This window comes from Myotis myotis, unplaced genomic scaffold, assembly GCF_014108235.1.
Source record: "Myotis myotis isolate mMyoMyo1 unplaced genomic scaffold, mMyoMyo1.p scaffold_m19_p_17, whole genome shotgun sequence".
In the NCBI taxonomy this organism is placed as follows: Eukaryota; Metazoa; Chordata; class Mammalia; order Chiroptera; family Vespertilionidae; genus Myotis; species Myotis myotis.
Window position 1 is genome coordinate 19,050,585 of NW_023416321.1, and position 15,816 is coordinate 19,066,400.

At 40.0% G+C, this 15,816-nt stretch overlaps 1 protein-coding gene across 8 annotated transcripts in view; it reads right to left on the reverse strand.

Annotated features, from left to right (window-relative positions):
* TANC2 (tetratricopeptide repeat, ankyrin repeat and coiled-coil containing 2) overlaps positions 1-15,816 on the reverse strand; it is a 247,181-nt gene that overhangs the window by 46,037 nt on the left and 185,328 nt on the right. For all 8 annotated transcript variants that reach the window (XM_036340072.1, XM_036340071.1, XM_036340070.1 and 5 more), the window contains one exon: positions 14,763-15,370. In XM_036340072.1, coding sequence (XP_036195965.1) covers positions 14,763-15,370 — 608 coding nt within the window. The remainder of the gene's footprint in view (positions 1-14,762; positions 15,371-15,816) is intronic.

Genomic DNA, 15,816 nt, shown 5'->3' on the forward strand with positions numbered 1-15,816 from the left:
TTCAACCAATTTCTTAGGGAAGGACAACTGCAACTGGGCAAAGAATAAGTATTGAAAGGTTCCTAGCTTTTACCAGTCCTTTACCCAAATCACACGTGTGAGTATCACAAAATGTCATTTCTAGTTAGCTTACACCCATCCCACACACAGATGGCATGAAAAGATTTTCATTTTTATTTTTTGTCTCTGTCAACTCCTTTATTTCACCCATGCTTTAAATGTCAGTGTTCCTCAGGGTCTCATTTTCGGTCCTGGTCTGTCCTCTGAATTAGCTCTTCCATCCTCAGGGCCTTCACCACCACCTGCATCCTGTATCCTTTTCTCTAGTTAGACTTCTCAGCCATAGGTCAGTATACATCCAACTGTCTATTGGATTTCTGCACCTGGAGGTCCCAGAGTATCTCAAATTCAAACTAGATTAACAACCTCTTCCCCAAGTGAAGTATTCTCTGGTCAGCAGCTATCTTCCCTTTCCTTCCAGTAGAGGAAAAGGGATAGTTTTTCTTTGGAACTACCATTATATATACTTTATATAGTATATATATAAAGCCCCGCTGGGGCGGCAGGCACGTGGCAAGGCTGGGCCCGCCCCCAGGTGGGCCCGGCCGCTCCGTGCGCCTGCCTCCGGAGTCTTATACAGTATCTACCACACTTCCACATACCCTTTCCTCTACTAGACTATAGGTTTCCTGATGGCATCCATTCCTCCTTATCTCCTTATTAACAGATTCCCACTCTGTTATGAAAGAGAAAACCCCTTTTCTGCCTCTGCATGTTGTGTTATCTGCTTCTGTAGCCCAGAACTATTGTGACCCTCTTGTAATCATGTGGCAGCTACCCTAAGACAAAGCCAAAAGAAGAATTAAGCTAAGAGAATTGCAGAAATATAGCACCTGAGCCCTGACTGTACAGCATTAGGAGCTGCCCTAATTTTGGATTTCTTGTTATATAAAGTATCTAAAAATTTATTATTTAATCCATTTGAGTTAGAATTTTCTATTTCTTCTAGCTCAAAGCATCCTAATGAAATACTCCTTAAAGTGTGAATGTATGTATGAATAGGTATGGGTGTATGCATGTGTATATATTGAGGGTTATGTGTGTGTGTTTCTGTTTACATTTATGACAGAAATTCTGAGTGATTTATATTCTTCAAAGCACCTAGCATAATATCCTATCTAATAAAGAGGGAATATGCTAATTGACCCTTATGCTGTCACAAAGATGGCAGCACCCACAGCCAATAAGGAGGGAATATGCTAATTGCTGTCCCACCCTCAAAAGATGGCAGTGCCCACAGCCAATAAGGAGAGAATATGCTAATTGACTGCTATGCCCTCAAAGGTGGCGGTGCCCACAGCCACAAGATGGCGGCACCCAGTCCCCTCAGCCCCGCTGGGGTGGCAGGCACGTGGCAAGGCTGGGCCCGCCCCCAGGTGGGCCCAGCCGCTCTGCGCACCTGCCTCCGGAGTTCCCCAGTCCCCGTAGGCCCCCCAGTTGCCGAGGGCCGGCCCGAGGTGCAGGCAAGCCTCGGATGTCGGCTGCCCAGCCACCCTGGGCCGCCCGAGGTTCAGGTAACCAGGGCCAGCTGAGGCTTGCGCTGCTGGCAGTGGCAGCAGCAGAGGTGTGATGGGGCATCACCTTCCCCTGATCACCGGGTCACCTCCTGCCCCTGAGGGCTCCCAGACTGTGAGAGGAGGCAGGCTGGGCTAAGGGACACCCCCTCCAGTGCATGAATTTTCATGCACCGGGCCTCTAGTATTGCATATAAAAATTTCCCATAAATTTTTTTGAAAGCAAAAGAAAACTGGGCATTAAAGAAAGGACACTTGATCGCCTTTGGGATGTGCCTTCTTGCCACACTGGCTCTAGCTCTGTGGACACAAAATTCTGTGGAACTGTATTACTTTAAGTAACTCTCTACTCCCCACCAGGTTAGTGGCCAGCAGAGTCCTAATGCCACTGGTAACACAATTCTTCTATTCCTTTCATTTGAAGTGTCATAGAAAAGGGAAATGAACCCAATTTCAATTTCAAATCCAGTGAATTAATCCAACAGAAGGAAAAAAGTAGCAAGTGAATTTTGTTGGTAACACTTCCTTGAGAGGAAGCCCAGATGTCTACTGGATGATATTCCCTCACATTGAACACTGGCTACTCTGCCAGGTTTAACATTTAAGATATCTCACACTGAAGTTTAAAACAAACATGGTCTTTATTTCTTGGTTTTTGTTTTGTTAAGTTTCAGTAAAGAACAGGGGGTGGGAGAGTTCCCATCTTACAGGAGTCATCTCATGGAGATTTCATTCTAATAAGATTAAAAAATAATTTTACCATGTTCTAATCTTGAGCTTCATAGAATTTCCAAATTCTAGTGGTTATCTGATTGGATGAGATGAACCACAATGGCAGGGAAGTTATTTAATTGAGAGAATATCTCAGACAAGGATAGCCTTCATGGAACCATCAGTACCCTCCCTGATGTAAGAATTATTACTTTAAATAACTCATCCCTAGCTGTACATAGTGACTAGAACTCCTGAATACAGGCCTCTGATCCCCCACCTATGCCTGAAGCATTCTAATGAAAATCCAGGCTTATCAGAATTAAGGGGGAAAAAAGTTCATATTTGACAAGAAAATGAATTTCAGTTAGACACAAAATTGACTTTGCCCTAGTGCAGGGGTCCTCAAACTACGGCCCGCGGGCCACATGCAAATACAAATATTGTATTTGTTCCCATTTTGTTTTTTTACTTCAAAATAAGATATGTGCAGTGTGCATAGGAATTTGTTCATAGTTTTTTTTTAAACTATAGTCTGGCCCTCCAACAGTCTGAGGGACAATGAACTGGCCCCCTGTTTAAAAAGTTTGAGGACCCCTGCCCTAGTGCCTTCATTTTACTACCATAACTAAGAAATCCTGGTAAGACGTTTGCATTTCATCTAATAGAGCTTGCTTTGTTGTTGCTCATCAGGCACACAGGAGAAACAACCAGCAATATAGGCCAAGAGAAAGATGAAGGAGACAATGTAATTCTTTTTTTTTTTTTTGGATATAAGCAAATTACATTACTTATAAGAGAATGACTCCGATCAGTTCATTGAACTCAAAGCTTACGGTGTTCAGGACACAAGGGTAAAAGCAATTTATAATATATGCTGGCATTTCCATGTGTGCCTTACTGTTCTGATAAAATATGGTGCCACTGGCTAACCTATGGCCCGAATGTGTTACACTACATCTGTCTATATTTATTTGTATTTTTCTTATCAGTTTCTTACTCCTGAACTCCCTTCCTTTTGACTTCTAGTCTTACTATTCTCTAAGATCACCAGCAGCCTCTTAATTAGTTTTCTTTTAGCCTGTGATTTTGTTTCTATTTTCTCCCCCTAGCCCAGGGGTGGGCAAACTTTTTGACTTGAGGGCCACAATGGGTTCTTAAACTGGACCGGAGGGCCGGAACAAAGCATGGATGGAGTGTTTGTGTGAACTAATATAAATTCAAAGTAAACATCATTACATAAATGGATCCGGCTGCTGGCTGTAGTTTGCCCACGGCTGCTCTAGCCTTAGGTCAGAGTTGAAGATTCTTCCCAGCATTGTCCCTGGTCCCCTGTCCTGGATATATACAGTGCTCTGACAAAAGGCAGAGAGGAAGTATCCAGAATAGTAGAGGGTAGATCCTATCTCCATTCTCATTTTTAGCTCCTCCATATGGATTACTGGAGACAAGTGACACTCACCCTTGGACAACTGTGGATTACAACAAGGCAGTGAGGAGCTACACTTGCATGACAACCCTATTTCCCTAGACCTTGAAAGTTGAGAGTTATGAGGTCTCTTAGAAGAAAAAAACTTTTTCTAAAGCAAGAATCACCCTCCTTCCACCACCGCACATTTAACAGTCTGGAAGTTGAATAACTTGTTTTATACAAAACATATAATGACACTATGTTTGTTTTTCTAATAGATTTTCACTTAGCCACCCCAGGGAGATAGCAAGCCTTAAAGTTTCTATTTGTAGCACTGAAACATGCTAACAGATGGAATCAAACATTTCTAGCATGGATGTTTTCTCCATTGTTCTAGTCGTAGACACTAATGTGTAGTCATACAGATTTCATTAGCTCCTGGAATGACAAACTTGATATACAACACTTTGGTGTTTCAGAGAAATAACACCGAAGTGTTCTGATATTCCTCTGTGTGGTGCTCAGATGTAATAAAGTGATATAGTCATAGCCAGCTGGCAAAGAACTGCTTGCAATCTAAAGCCTATCTTATTTATCTCATAATTTGGACTGAAATAATGTTTGCTGCTGTAAAATGTCTGTTATAGAGGTAAATGTGGAGAATTACTTAGGGAGACCCAGTGAGACCAGCATTATGGGGCAGAGATAGGTAGCTGCCTACAAAAGATTTGTGCTCCTTAGCACGGTCAAGAGCTGTGGTGAAGTGGCTACTTTGCCAGGGACCTTGCATTCACATTCAAGAGGGTAATGTGACCGAGTTCTGGCTAATGGAATACAGGCAGAAATTACATTCATTGCTTCAGACCTGGCCCAGAAAAATCTCCTTTGACTTCTATAACCTTACTGTTTCTTGTTTCTCCTTCTAACTCTAATATTACCCTTGTAAACTATTATTTGGTTCATCACTTTATTTTAGTATTAAATATATTCTGTTATCATACTTCTAAACTTCCTGCTTTATACTCTTAAGTGATCTTATTTAGTCCTATGGCTTCTACTGTCAGTTATTCACTGATAACTCCAAAATACATAATTCTGTGTCTGAGTTTTCCCTTTTTCTATTTTTCAAAGTCACGTTTAAATATATTTGTGCATCTTCTCTTGGAGGTAATTCATTATAAACATGTCCAACATAGAACTCACCTTCTCCCCATAGCCTGTTCTTTCTCCTGCTGTTGCTCATGCTAGGATCCCTCCTCCACTCAGAATGCTCTGTCCATCAGTAGCTTAACTATGCTACACTGTTCAGGGTTAAGTGTTGAAGTCACTCTTGATCCCTCCACCCTCACCTTCTACACACTCACACACACCAAGTGCTGTTGAGTATCTCCAAAATGTCTCTCCCATGCATACCTGGCTCTCTGTTCTTACATTACAGGTCATGGCATTTCTCACCTAGACAAATAGGGCCACATACCACTTGTCAGAGCTAGTTTTCACATCATCAGAGTTATCTGATCATTGTCTCCTCCGCCTCAAAATTAGAGATTCCTTATTATCTACAGAATAAAATCTTAAGGTCTTAAATATGGTTTTCAAGGCTTTTTTTCCCTAGCCACATTCCTATCAGTCTTTCAGACCATCAGAACTTCTTTTAATTCCCCAAAGGCACTTTGCATCTCACACTTGCACTATTGCCCTATTGTTGGTTGCTATGTGCCTGACCTCCCTTTAAAGGGCAAGGCTTTAATGCTGGGGATGTCTTATTCACTTAAGTTTCTCTAGAGTATAGCACAGTCCTTGTTGTAGAATAGAAGTTCAACAAATGTTTCATGAATGAATAAATGCTAAGCAGATGGGTTCCAGGAAGAGCAACACGAGGACTTCGAGGTCCACTTTCCAATTCACTATCCAACTCAGCCTTGAATTTGTGGGCATCTCTGTTGCCATTGTTCAACTGTGAAATGAGTGTGACTATGACTCAAATATTGAGAATAGATTGACAATCCTGCTCGTTTTCACCTCTTACTTAAAAAATTCTGCCTGCACTTAAACTTTGGTGATTGCTGCCTTACAGTCTGCTTGCTGCTATCAATTCTCAGCAAGTAACACCCACACTTCTTTCCTTACACTTTAGCTCATCAGTTAGAAACTGCTTTGGTATGTCCTTCTCATGGATCCTAAATACAAAATACATTTCTGGTTAGCTTGTCTTACTGTTTCTTATCCAATGTGGAAATTAAGGAGCCTGATGAACTTTATGTAGCAGACTAAGTAAAGTATGCCCAAGATCTACCTTTGTAGAAATGAGCAGAACAGCATTATTCTTTTTAAACATAGACTTTGGGGAGATTTACTGCTTTCTCCCACTTTGCCTCAGTTTCTGATTGCCCTTTGGTTCATTAATGCACCACTGGCCTTAGGAAAACCGATGCCTCTCCTCTGACAATGGAGTCTTTAAGCAGTTGGCAGGGCTTCACGAGGCAGAAGAGCTATGACTTCACCAAACTGTGGCCGTTTGAAACATCAGCAGTAGGCACAGGATTTATCATGTCGCTCTTACTCCATGTTCCTTAGCTCTTTGTTTATACCACTAGTACAGGGCTCTGCCTTGAATTATAGTTATAAATGTGTCTGTTAAAACCACTAAGCTGTAAGTCCTGGTAGACAGATCTATCTTATTCATATTTGTATCCCCTTCAGTGCTTAACACAGAACCTTGATTATATTACACAATAAATGTTCACTGAATGCTTGTTGAAATGCCTGTCTTCGCTTATTCCTGACACACGGTCACAGAGTGAACAAAAGACACTGTCTTTTGAACTGTGAGAAGAGTTTCTCAAATATTTTCAGTTGCAAGCTTAGTATTAGTACCACTCACCATTCTTTTGTTCACTAACTCATTATTAAAAAAGTATTTTACTGAGTGCTCACAGTGTGCCAGGCACTCTATTAATCATTAGGAACACCAAGGTGAGCATGATAGAAAACGTTCTTGTTCTCACTTGAGCTCACTGACATTCTAGAGGGGAGAGTAAACAAGAAAGGAGTATTCACATACAGTAAGTTAATAACAGATTGGGATAAGGGTAGAAAGTAAAAAGGTTGCTATGATAAAGAAAACCAGGAGAAACTTACTTAGATATGGTGACAAGCGGAAGTCTCTCTGAAGAGGTGGCATTAAGCCGAGATCTGAAGGAGGCATGAGATCTTGCCATGTGATGAGCCAGGGAAAGTGAGCTCCAGATGGAGGGAATTGTTAAGAGCAAAGGCCTAGAGGTGGGAAGGAGTTCAGCAAGTTCAAGGAACTGGCAGATGACTGGTTATGACCAGGAAATTGTATATAAACTAGCTCAATTTAGAGAGGAAGGCAGAAGCTATCTTTGTAATACAGGGCTTTGAAAAATCTGTCTTTAATTTTATTATAATCCCAACAAAAAACCACTGAAGGATTTCAGGAAGAGGTTACATGGTCTGATTTGCATTTTTAAAAATCACTTTGGCTTCTGGTGAAATGGATTGAAGGGGAGACCAATTAGGAGGCTAAAGTAGTTCACGTGAGAGCCTAGGGTGTGGTAAGTCAGTGATTCTCAACCTTGGCTGCACATCAGAATCACCTGGGAATCTTTTTAAAATCCTGATTTCTGGGCCTCATCCTCCGGAAATTCTGTTTCTTTGTTATGGGGTGGGGCCCCAACATTAGTAACAAAGAAACAGAATTTCCGGAGGATGAGGCCCAGAAATCAGGATTTTAAAGATTCCCAGGTGATTCTAACGTGCAGCCAAGGTTGAGAACCACTGTGGTAAGTAGAGATGGAAATAAGTGGATACTTAAAAGTAAAATTTGGGTGGTAGCACCAACTAGATATGCTACAGTGAATACATGTCACAGCCATGGGTTCTTATGGTAGAGAGAATAGAACGCTATTAGAGTTGAGTTTACTAAATCTGGAGATCTATCTGCTTTTAAAAGTCTGTAGAGACAGCAGAGTAAGTTGCTCTACTCACAAAAAAGACAGTGTGCTGTCATATCCCATTAAGCTGGCAATACTCCTTCTGATTACTGTGCCATTAATCTTAGTTTGACAATCTAGGAAAGCCTGTGGGGTTCCCATCTTTTCATTCAGCCAGTGTTGCTTCAGAGACTCATTAACAGGACAAATTAGCCTCTATTTCTTAACTTTCAGTACAGAAGCCCCCTCTTATACAGGGTTTTTACTTTTCCTGGTTTTAGTTATCTGTGGTCAACCATTCTGAAAATATTAAATGGAAAATTTCAGAAATAAATAATTCATAAGTTTAAATTGCATGCTGTTCTGAGTAGCATGATGAAATCTCATGCCCTCTAGCTCTATCCTGCCCGACAAGTAAATAATTCCATGGTCCATAGTATCTATACTGTGCACATTACCTGCTTGTTAGTCACTTAGTAGCCATATTGGTTATCACACACACAAAAATACACACACTCTCTCACATAATTTTTATTGTATATTGCTATAATTGTTCTATTTTATTATTGTTGTTGTTAATCTCTTACTTTGCCTAATTTATAAGTTAGATTTTATTATAGGTGTGTATGTATAGGAAAAAAACATAATTTGTATAGGGTTTGGTTACTATTCAGTTTCAAGCATCCATTAGGGGTCTTGGAACATATCCCACGTGGATAAGGGGGTTGGGTGCTACTGTACCAAAAATTTCCCTTAACCACCTGCTCTACTTCTCCCCATTTTCAGATTTTTAGGTGAAGTTGTTTTAACCAGTATTTGCTATAAACACACACACACACACACACACACACACACACACACACGGTGGGGCAAAAGTAGGTTTATAGTTGTTTGTATGGAAAATAATACAATAAATAAATAATTATACAAGAATAAACTCTGGGTTTCACATACCCACAATTTTAAGCCTACTTTTGTCCCACCTTGTATACATATATAACTATATCCATATCCACTTAATTTAAATATATTTTTAAACATATAAGCACTATCACTTTCTTGTAGAAAAATCAACCAATATAGGAGAGTACAAGTTCTTTCTGTGTTTTTATCAGTTCACTCTCTTACATGCCTGCCAAGTCTTAAAATGATGTTCTTTCTCCATCTTATAAGCAGGATTATTTCTCTATATACTTATTAATTAGCTAACTTCACATGAGTTTCTTTGATGATAAGAATAAGTAATTCTCAGTTTTAAATGTGTTGGAGAAGAATTCTGATAACCAACTTTTTCCAAATTTAATTTTGGGTTTGAAAAAGGAAAAAAAGTGTTATTGCTGCCCATCTTCAAAGATATGAGAGTTTTAAAGGTGGGAACATTTGCCTATTTGACTAATAGATGTAGGTCCCATGAGAAAAATTTGTAAAGTAGAAGAACATTCGTGCATATATACATTAGATTTAATGTAATTTCCCCCTTGCATTATATCATAAAACCACAGCTATGGTCACTAGAGTAACACTTCAAATATGAGTCTCAAATTTACTCTTGATGCCAATAGGGAGTTAGAAACATAGATGATAAGAAAATATATTTATTGTTAAATTAGACAAATCCCCAATAATATTACAGATTAATGAAATCTCTATTGGAAATCACACATCCAAATAATGACATGAGAATAGTGATTTCCCCTTAGTGGTACGAAGAATTAGAAATGAAGCAGATCTAAATCCAGTACAGAGATCAGACAGTTAATATTTTCAGCAACTAAGGTAATCTACTAATGGTTAAGTGCTAGTAAGGGATGTTTGGTATACTTCCCTTCTCTTTGCTTTAACTCTTTCAAACCTCCTAAGGGTTGATTTAGTTCCTGGAGTTCTTTTTTTCTCCCCATGACCCATCACTTTGCTGAATTCTTTCCTAATGCTTTTAGAAAGCGGAACCCATGACCTAACTTGAGGGTTTGCGCTTCAGTTGGGGGAAGGTTAAATGTCATCTGGTCTGGAGGCTTGTGTTTGGATTAAAAAAACCAAACCAACAAAATCACCATAACCCTGCAATTCACCATTTTGTGGTCATTTCAGCAAAAAGCCAGACTGTCCAGGTCCTGGCACAGTGAATTTTCTTTTATAGGAAGACTGCCCTCTTTTTTCCTTAGATAAGCTTCTTCTTCTCTGACACTCTGCTTTATGGCATGCATCTGGAGCACCAGGTCTCCACTGTATAATTCACTGACTAACAGGGCCCAAATAATTGGAAAAAAATCTCAATAGACCACTTATTATATCAACTCTGTTCACAAAGAATCAAGTAAGTACTCAACTATCCTCATAGGTATAAACAGGATTTGTGTAGCCTTTTCCTTTTCTCACTCACCATAAAAGTTGTTTCTCTTAGTTTGAGGAAATCAGGACACCCCGAAATTAGGCTTCCAAATCACAATCTCAGGTTATAGCAGCTCAGTACTCATTAAAAAATGTTCACAACAAGCTTTATGCGTTTTATTCAAACAGTTAAAAATAAGGCAACTGAGAATTAAAAAGAAAATAAGGCAGCTGAGTCTTCTAATCTCTGTATTAAAATCTTACAGATATATTCCCATTTATACATATATGTTGATCTGCAAGCTGTTCCTAGGGAAGGTGAGCCCAGATACTATGAAAATAGAGATAGTGAGAAAAGGAAACAGAAAAATAGAGTGGGGATTCATTCAGGGATAGCCTAAAGCTATGGAGAAATATTAAGCAGCACCACAAGGCTTTAAATTTTAAAACCTGTGGGTCGAGACCCTTTCACAGGGGTCGCCTAAGACCATCGGAAAACACATACATAATTACATATTGCTTTTGTGATTAATCACTATGCTTTAATTATGTTCAATTTGTAACAATGAAATTGGGGGTCACCGCAACATGAGGAACTGTATTAAAGGGTCGCAGCATTAGGAAGGTTGAGAACCACTGCTTTAAAAACTAGATAGCACCACTAGGCTGGAGGTCCCAACTGTCTACTTTATCAGCCTAAAATTTCCCCTAGCAAATTCACTACTAGGTTAGGCATAAAAGGCTGGTGACTTCTCTCAAAAGCCTTACTTAAAATGCATAAGTTGCTTCAAATGGGTTTTCTACTTCCCTCTTATTAGCATAATAGCAGAGATTAGTTTATTAGATTAGTGAGTTAATCTGATATCTCAGTGCCTAAGGGAATAAAATTATAGGACAGATTAATTTCAGAGTATGATAGAGTATGACAGTGATGAATAGTGGGAAATAAAAAACAGAATAATGTGGCAAAGTCTCAGGTTTGTAAGGGATTCAAAGAGTATACTTTTATGTAGAAAGCAAATCCAAAATCTTACAAGTTTTGAATAAAAGATTTTTGAGTGCTACTTTACTTAGTTTGGTAAACACACATAAACACACACATACAAATACCCTACATCTTGTTAACAAGCCAAGAAAAGACATCTTTAACTCATCTCTCTGTGACAGCTGTATGTCTATGCAACATTAGGTCATTTCTCTGGGGCATCAATTCTCTGCCCTGAGTGTGGAACAATAGAAAGTCTGATACTTAAAATGAAGAAAACTGTCTCAACTGCAACACTGACTTCTGCCTCTGCTATTTCCTCTTTCCAGCACCAGCCTCAGATTACTGACTCTTCAGTTTAGCAGAAGTAGCTCCCTGGGTGGCCTATTTCTGATGAAATCAACTACTTTTGGCTTCAGTAGAATATTCTTATCTGTGTCTAATGCCCTAATAAGGTCAACAAGTTCAGGGTGAACAAGTGAGTGCTGAAAGTCCAGGAAAATGGACTAGGAGACAGAGATGGTCCCTTGCTTCTGAAAGTTCTCCTTACACAGAGATATGTATGTTAGGCACTGACCTATCTAGTGTAATTTTAGAGGCATCACGTTGGTCTCCCCTAATCTACTGAGATACATTAGATGCTATAGAGAGAAACTGGAAAGAAGGTAGAGAACAGAGACGGAAATATGTACAGGACGTAGAAGCAGAAGGTCACAAAGACAAACCCTGTTTGGAGAGAGCCCTACTAATCAGACTTGCCTGAAATGGAAAGCAATTACAGCCAGTTTCTTTGAAAGGCCACCTTGGGCTTTGCCAATAGCATTAAATTCTTAGTGAATTTCCATCTCATTGACCCAGAGGGCCTCAAACTCTGAGATCAATACTTTAGTAACAAAGCTGGTGCCAGACAGTGCTGGGTGGAAGACTGAATTCCAACTGAAATGAAATGTAAGGAAGCTTTTATGATAACTCTTGGTCCTACTATTTTATTCTCTGCCATTAAGTGATATATGATGATCCCTCAGCAGCCCTGAGTGTTATTCAATCACCAGGCAACAGACTACAGGTACACCTTGTTTTATTGTGTTTCATGTTATTGAGCTCCACCGATGCTGCATTGTTGTTGTTTTTTTTAACAAATTAAAGGAAAGACCCTTCACCAACAGAAAGATTATGACTTGCTTTATTGTGGTGGTCTGAAACCGAGCCTGCAATATCTCCGAGGTGTGCCTATACACAGCATTTGAAATTAGAAGTGTTTGCTCTTCTTGTCTCAGTGTATCAGCCTGTTGCTGAAATGCTCCTAGTTAATAAACAATGTTGAGAAGATAAGACTGTAAAACCATGATATGGCCACATAAATACCACCTTTTCTCCTTTGGGAGCCCTTGAAGGTTTCATTTGTTGTAAGGACACTGCTAATTCTGTGGTAGTCTGGCTACTGTGAACCTCAGCTTTCAATCCTCTGAGATGTTTCAGAATGAAAGAGCAGATCAACTAGCAAAGTTTCTCTGGAAACTGGAAGGCCAGGGAGGGTTGGGGGGCAGGAGGGAGGGGGGTAAGAGATCAACCGAAGGACTTGTATGCATGCATATAAGCATAACAAATGGACATAAGACACTGGGGGGAAGGGGAGGCCAGGGGATTGTCAAGGGCGGGGGGGGGGGGGGGGGGGGAGGGGAAGGACACATATGTAATACCCTTTGTAATACTCTAAGCAATAAAACAATTAAAAAAAAGTGTTTATAAGTCAAAGAGACCAATTCTAGATTGGTCTCTTTTTCTTAAATATGTGGTTGCCAACTCTTATGTGTTAAGCCTCAGTAGCAGTACTCAGCAGTACTCGTGGGGTTTATAATAAAATCCTCTTGGGAATATTATACAATTTTTGTTTGTTTAAATCTTGTGCCCCAAAATGCTAATAGTAGAAGACTGTTGCTACCTATCCAATTAATCATAGGATTGAGTTAAAGTGGACCTGAAGGATCCATTACTGCAAAGAAAAGGAAGGAAAAAGGACATTTCCTAAACACTCTGTATGTACTATGTACTATTCTAGGCATTATACTTACTACATCTCACTTAATTCTCCATAACTTTAGGAATTATTATCCCTTTTACGTAAATAAGAAAACTGTATCAGAAACCTGTAACTTTCGAAAGGTCACAGTTCCTAGAAGAGGTGAGATTTCTAAGCAGGTAATCTGACTCAAAAGTTCATGTTCTTTCCACTAGTTTGTTTCTTTAAGTTTCCCTTTGAGAGTAAATACCAGGAAATCTGCTGTCTGGCTTGATATCATCATCAGAGCCTGGAACTAATTTTCTAATGAATCAGCCTGAAGTGGGCTGAGCAGCATGCCCACAAGCAGTTGTCTCTAATAAGGCCGGGTGACGAACATGCCGAGAGAATAATAAAACCTCAGTCAACTTTGGCCGATCTTTTTGAGCCAGAATAAACTCTGCATTTGCCACCTATGTTGTTGTTGTCTTTTTTGTTTCCAGGAAGTCAGGAGTAGACCTGCTTTTGATAACACCAACTTAATTAAAGGAATAATTCTTTGAAAAAAGGTAATGTGGAGAAGTAGAAAGAACACCCTCCTAGGAAGATAGAGACCTAGTTCTACCCAAGAGAATGGGAAACAGTTTCATATTTAGTCTGGTTTGTTGAGCTGAGGAAGATTTTTAAGTCAGGGTCAAGTCCATCAGGAAAGAGTGCTGGGGTGAATCAGTGCTGTCTGCCATGGCTGAAAGACAGGGGAGTGGTGGTACATACCATGTATTTGCCACCCCTCTTCTGGTCCCTCCTCCTTTCTCCCACCTATTAACTTGATGTTGGACAAGTGATTCAGAATTTTTAAGGCCTTTTATAGTAAAACTAGAGTTTTAATAAATTCGTGCATGGGGGGGGGGGGCGGGGGGGCGGTGTCCCTCAGCCCGGCCTGCACCCTCTCGCAATCCAGAACCCCTCGGGGGATCCAGGACCTCTGGCTCCTAACCGCTCGCCTGCCTGATTGCCTGATTACCCCTAACCCCTCTGCCTGCCTGCCCGATCGCTCCTATGTGCCTCTGCCTGCCTGCCTGATTGCCCCTAACCACTCGCCTGCCTGCCTCATCGCCCCCAACAGCCTCTGCCTCGGCCCCTGCTGCTGCAGCTTCGTCTGGAAGGTTGTTTGACTGTCCGGTCAATTAGCATATTATGCTTTTATTATTATAGATGGGAATAATGGCACCTTATTTATCTAAAGGTAAAGTGGCTACCAACCGATCTCTTAAGTTGGTCACCAGTCTTTTTCAGCTATGAGATTTAAGATTCAATTTTCCAGTATAAATTTTAGTACTGGCTGGGCTTTAATGAGATTAGTCATTGGTGACTTTTAACAATGGTATGGCTTTTAAAAGGGCAACTGCAATTTTAAAGTGATTCTGCTCTAAGTCAAAGAGATGGATACTATATCAATTCTTTCTTCATATCTGAAGAACACTGAAGAAGTCTGTTAAATGGCAAAATTAATTATAGCCTGGGATCACCAGTAAGAACCCAGAACATTATTTAGGAAAAATACAGGAATGTACAGGAGCATTCTGCATATCTATGCAGATTCTGAATCTCAAGGAAATAACAATGTGAGAAAATAAATTAGTTAATCTCACTATAGCCTTGTCTTGAGAAGAAACAGAGTTATTTCCTGTATGTGAAATGTTCAATGGAGAACACTTCTCATTGCTTTCAATGCCCATGCTCCCTGCAGTAAAAACAAAATAGGTTCAGAATTGCTTATTACAGATCTATGGCTTACCTGGGATCACAGAGAAACTTGGTTTTCTCCCCTTCTTCTCTCCAGATAAGCCATTCTCGAAAAGAAGGATGAACAAACATACGAGTCATGTCTCTGCGCTTGATCAGAAACATAGAGAGGTTCTCCATTCTCTGCTGAAAGTCCTCCCATTCCAGTGTGCCTTCAATGCTACCAGCATTGATGGCCTGGAAGATATGTTCATCCGTCAGTGGGTGGAGAGAGGCCACTGCCACATTCAGGAGAGGCATCACCCGGTCAAAGGAAGACTGGGTTGGGAACTTCATATTGCACTGGAGCAAATAAACCTCCGAGAGCGAAACAGGAACTACTTTGTAGCTAGAGCTCTTTAACACTAGATAGCCTTTCTCTATGAGGTCAAATGTGAGTTTCAGGTATAAATAGGACCCTTGACTGAGGGTCTTGAGATGAGAACTGAGTTTGCCAAATGTAGTATTGTCCATTTTGCCATTAAGTGAAATGTTATTCTGGATTTCTGAGCTGCTGTGTATCCGGTGCAGGATGTAAGCCTGCAGGTCCTGGTCTATGGCTTCATTCTCTTCTAGTCGATCCAAAAAAATCCTATGGAAAGGCAGCAGCTTGGTAATTTCCTAAAACAGATGGAGAGAGACAGACAGAAAGACCTTCAGTTTCCCCTAATTCTTATGATAAACTATGGGGTTAAAAAATTATTTTGAACTTCTGAGTGGCTAAAGAAAACATAATCAAGTAGTAGTATGCATAGATTAAAACAAATTAGTTGCACAGGAGGAACATTCTTCCTAATATTGAGACTTAAGATAATTTTATGGTTCTTCATAAAGGATACTTTAGGAGTGATTTAATGGTCAATATTCTAAATAACACTTTAAAATAAAACAGAAAATGGAGTACCATATAACTTTTTTTTTCTCTCAATGTAAACTATGGCATAATGTCAAAGTAAGAAATGCACAAGGACTCAAAGAACGCCATATAAAAATGTGGCTTTCCAACCTTCCAAATAAAATGATGCATTTTAATACAGATCTTTTGAAGACGCCTTAGCCCAAAGGAA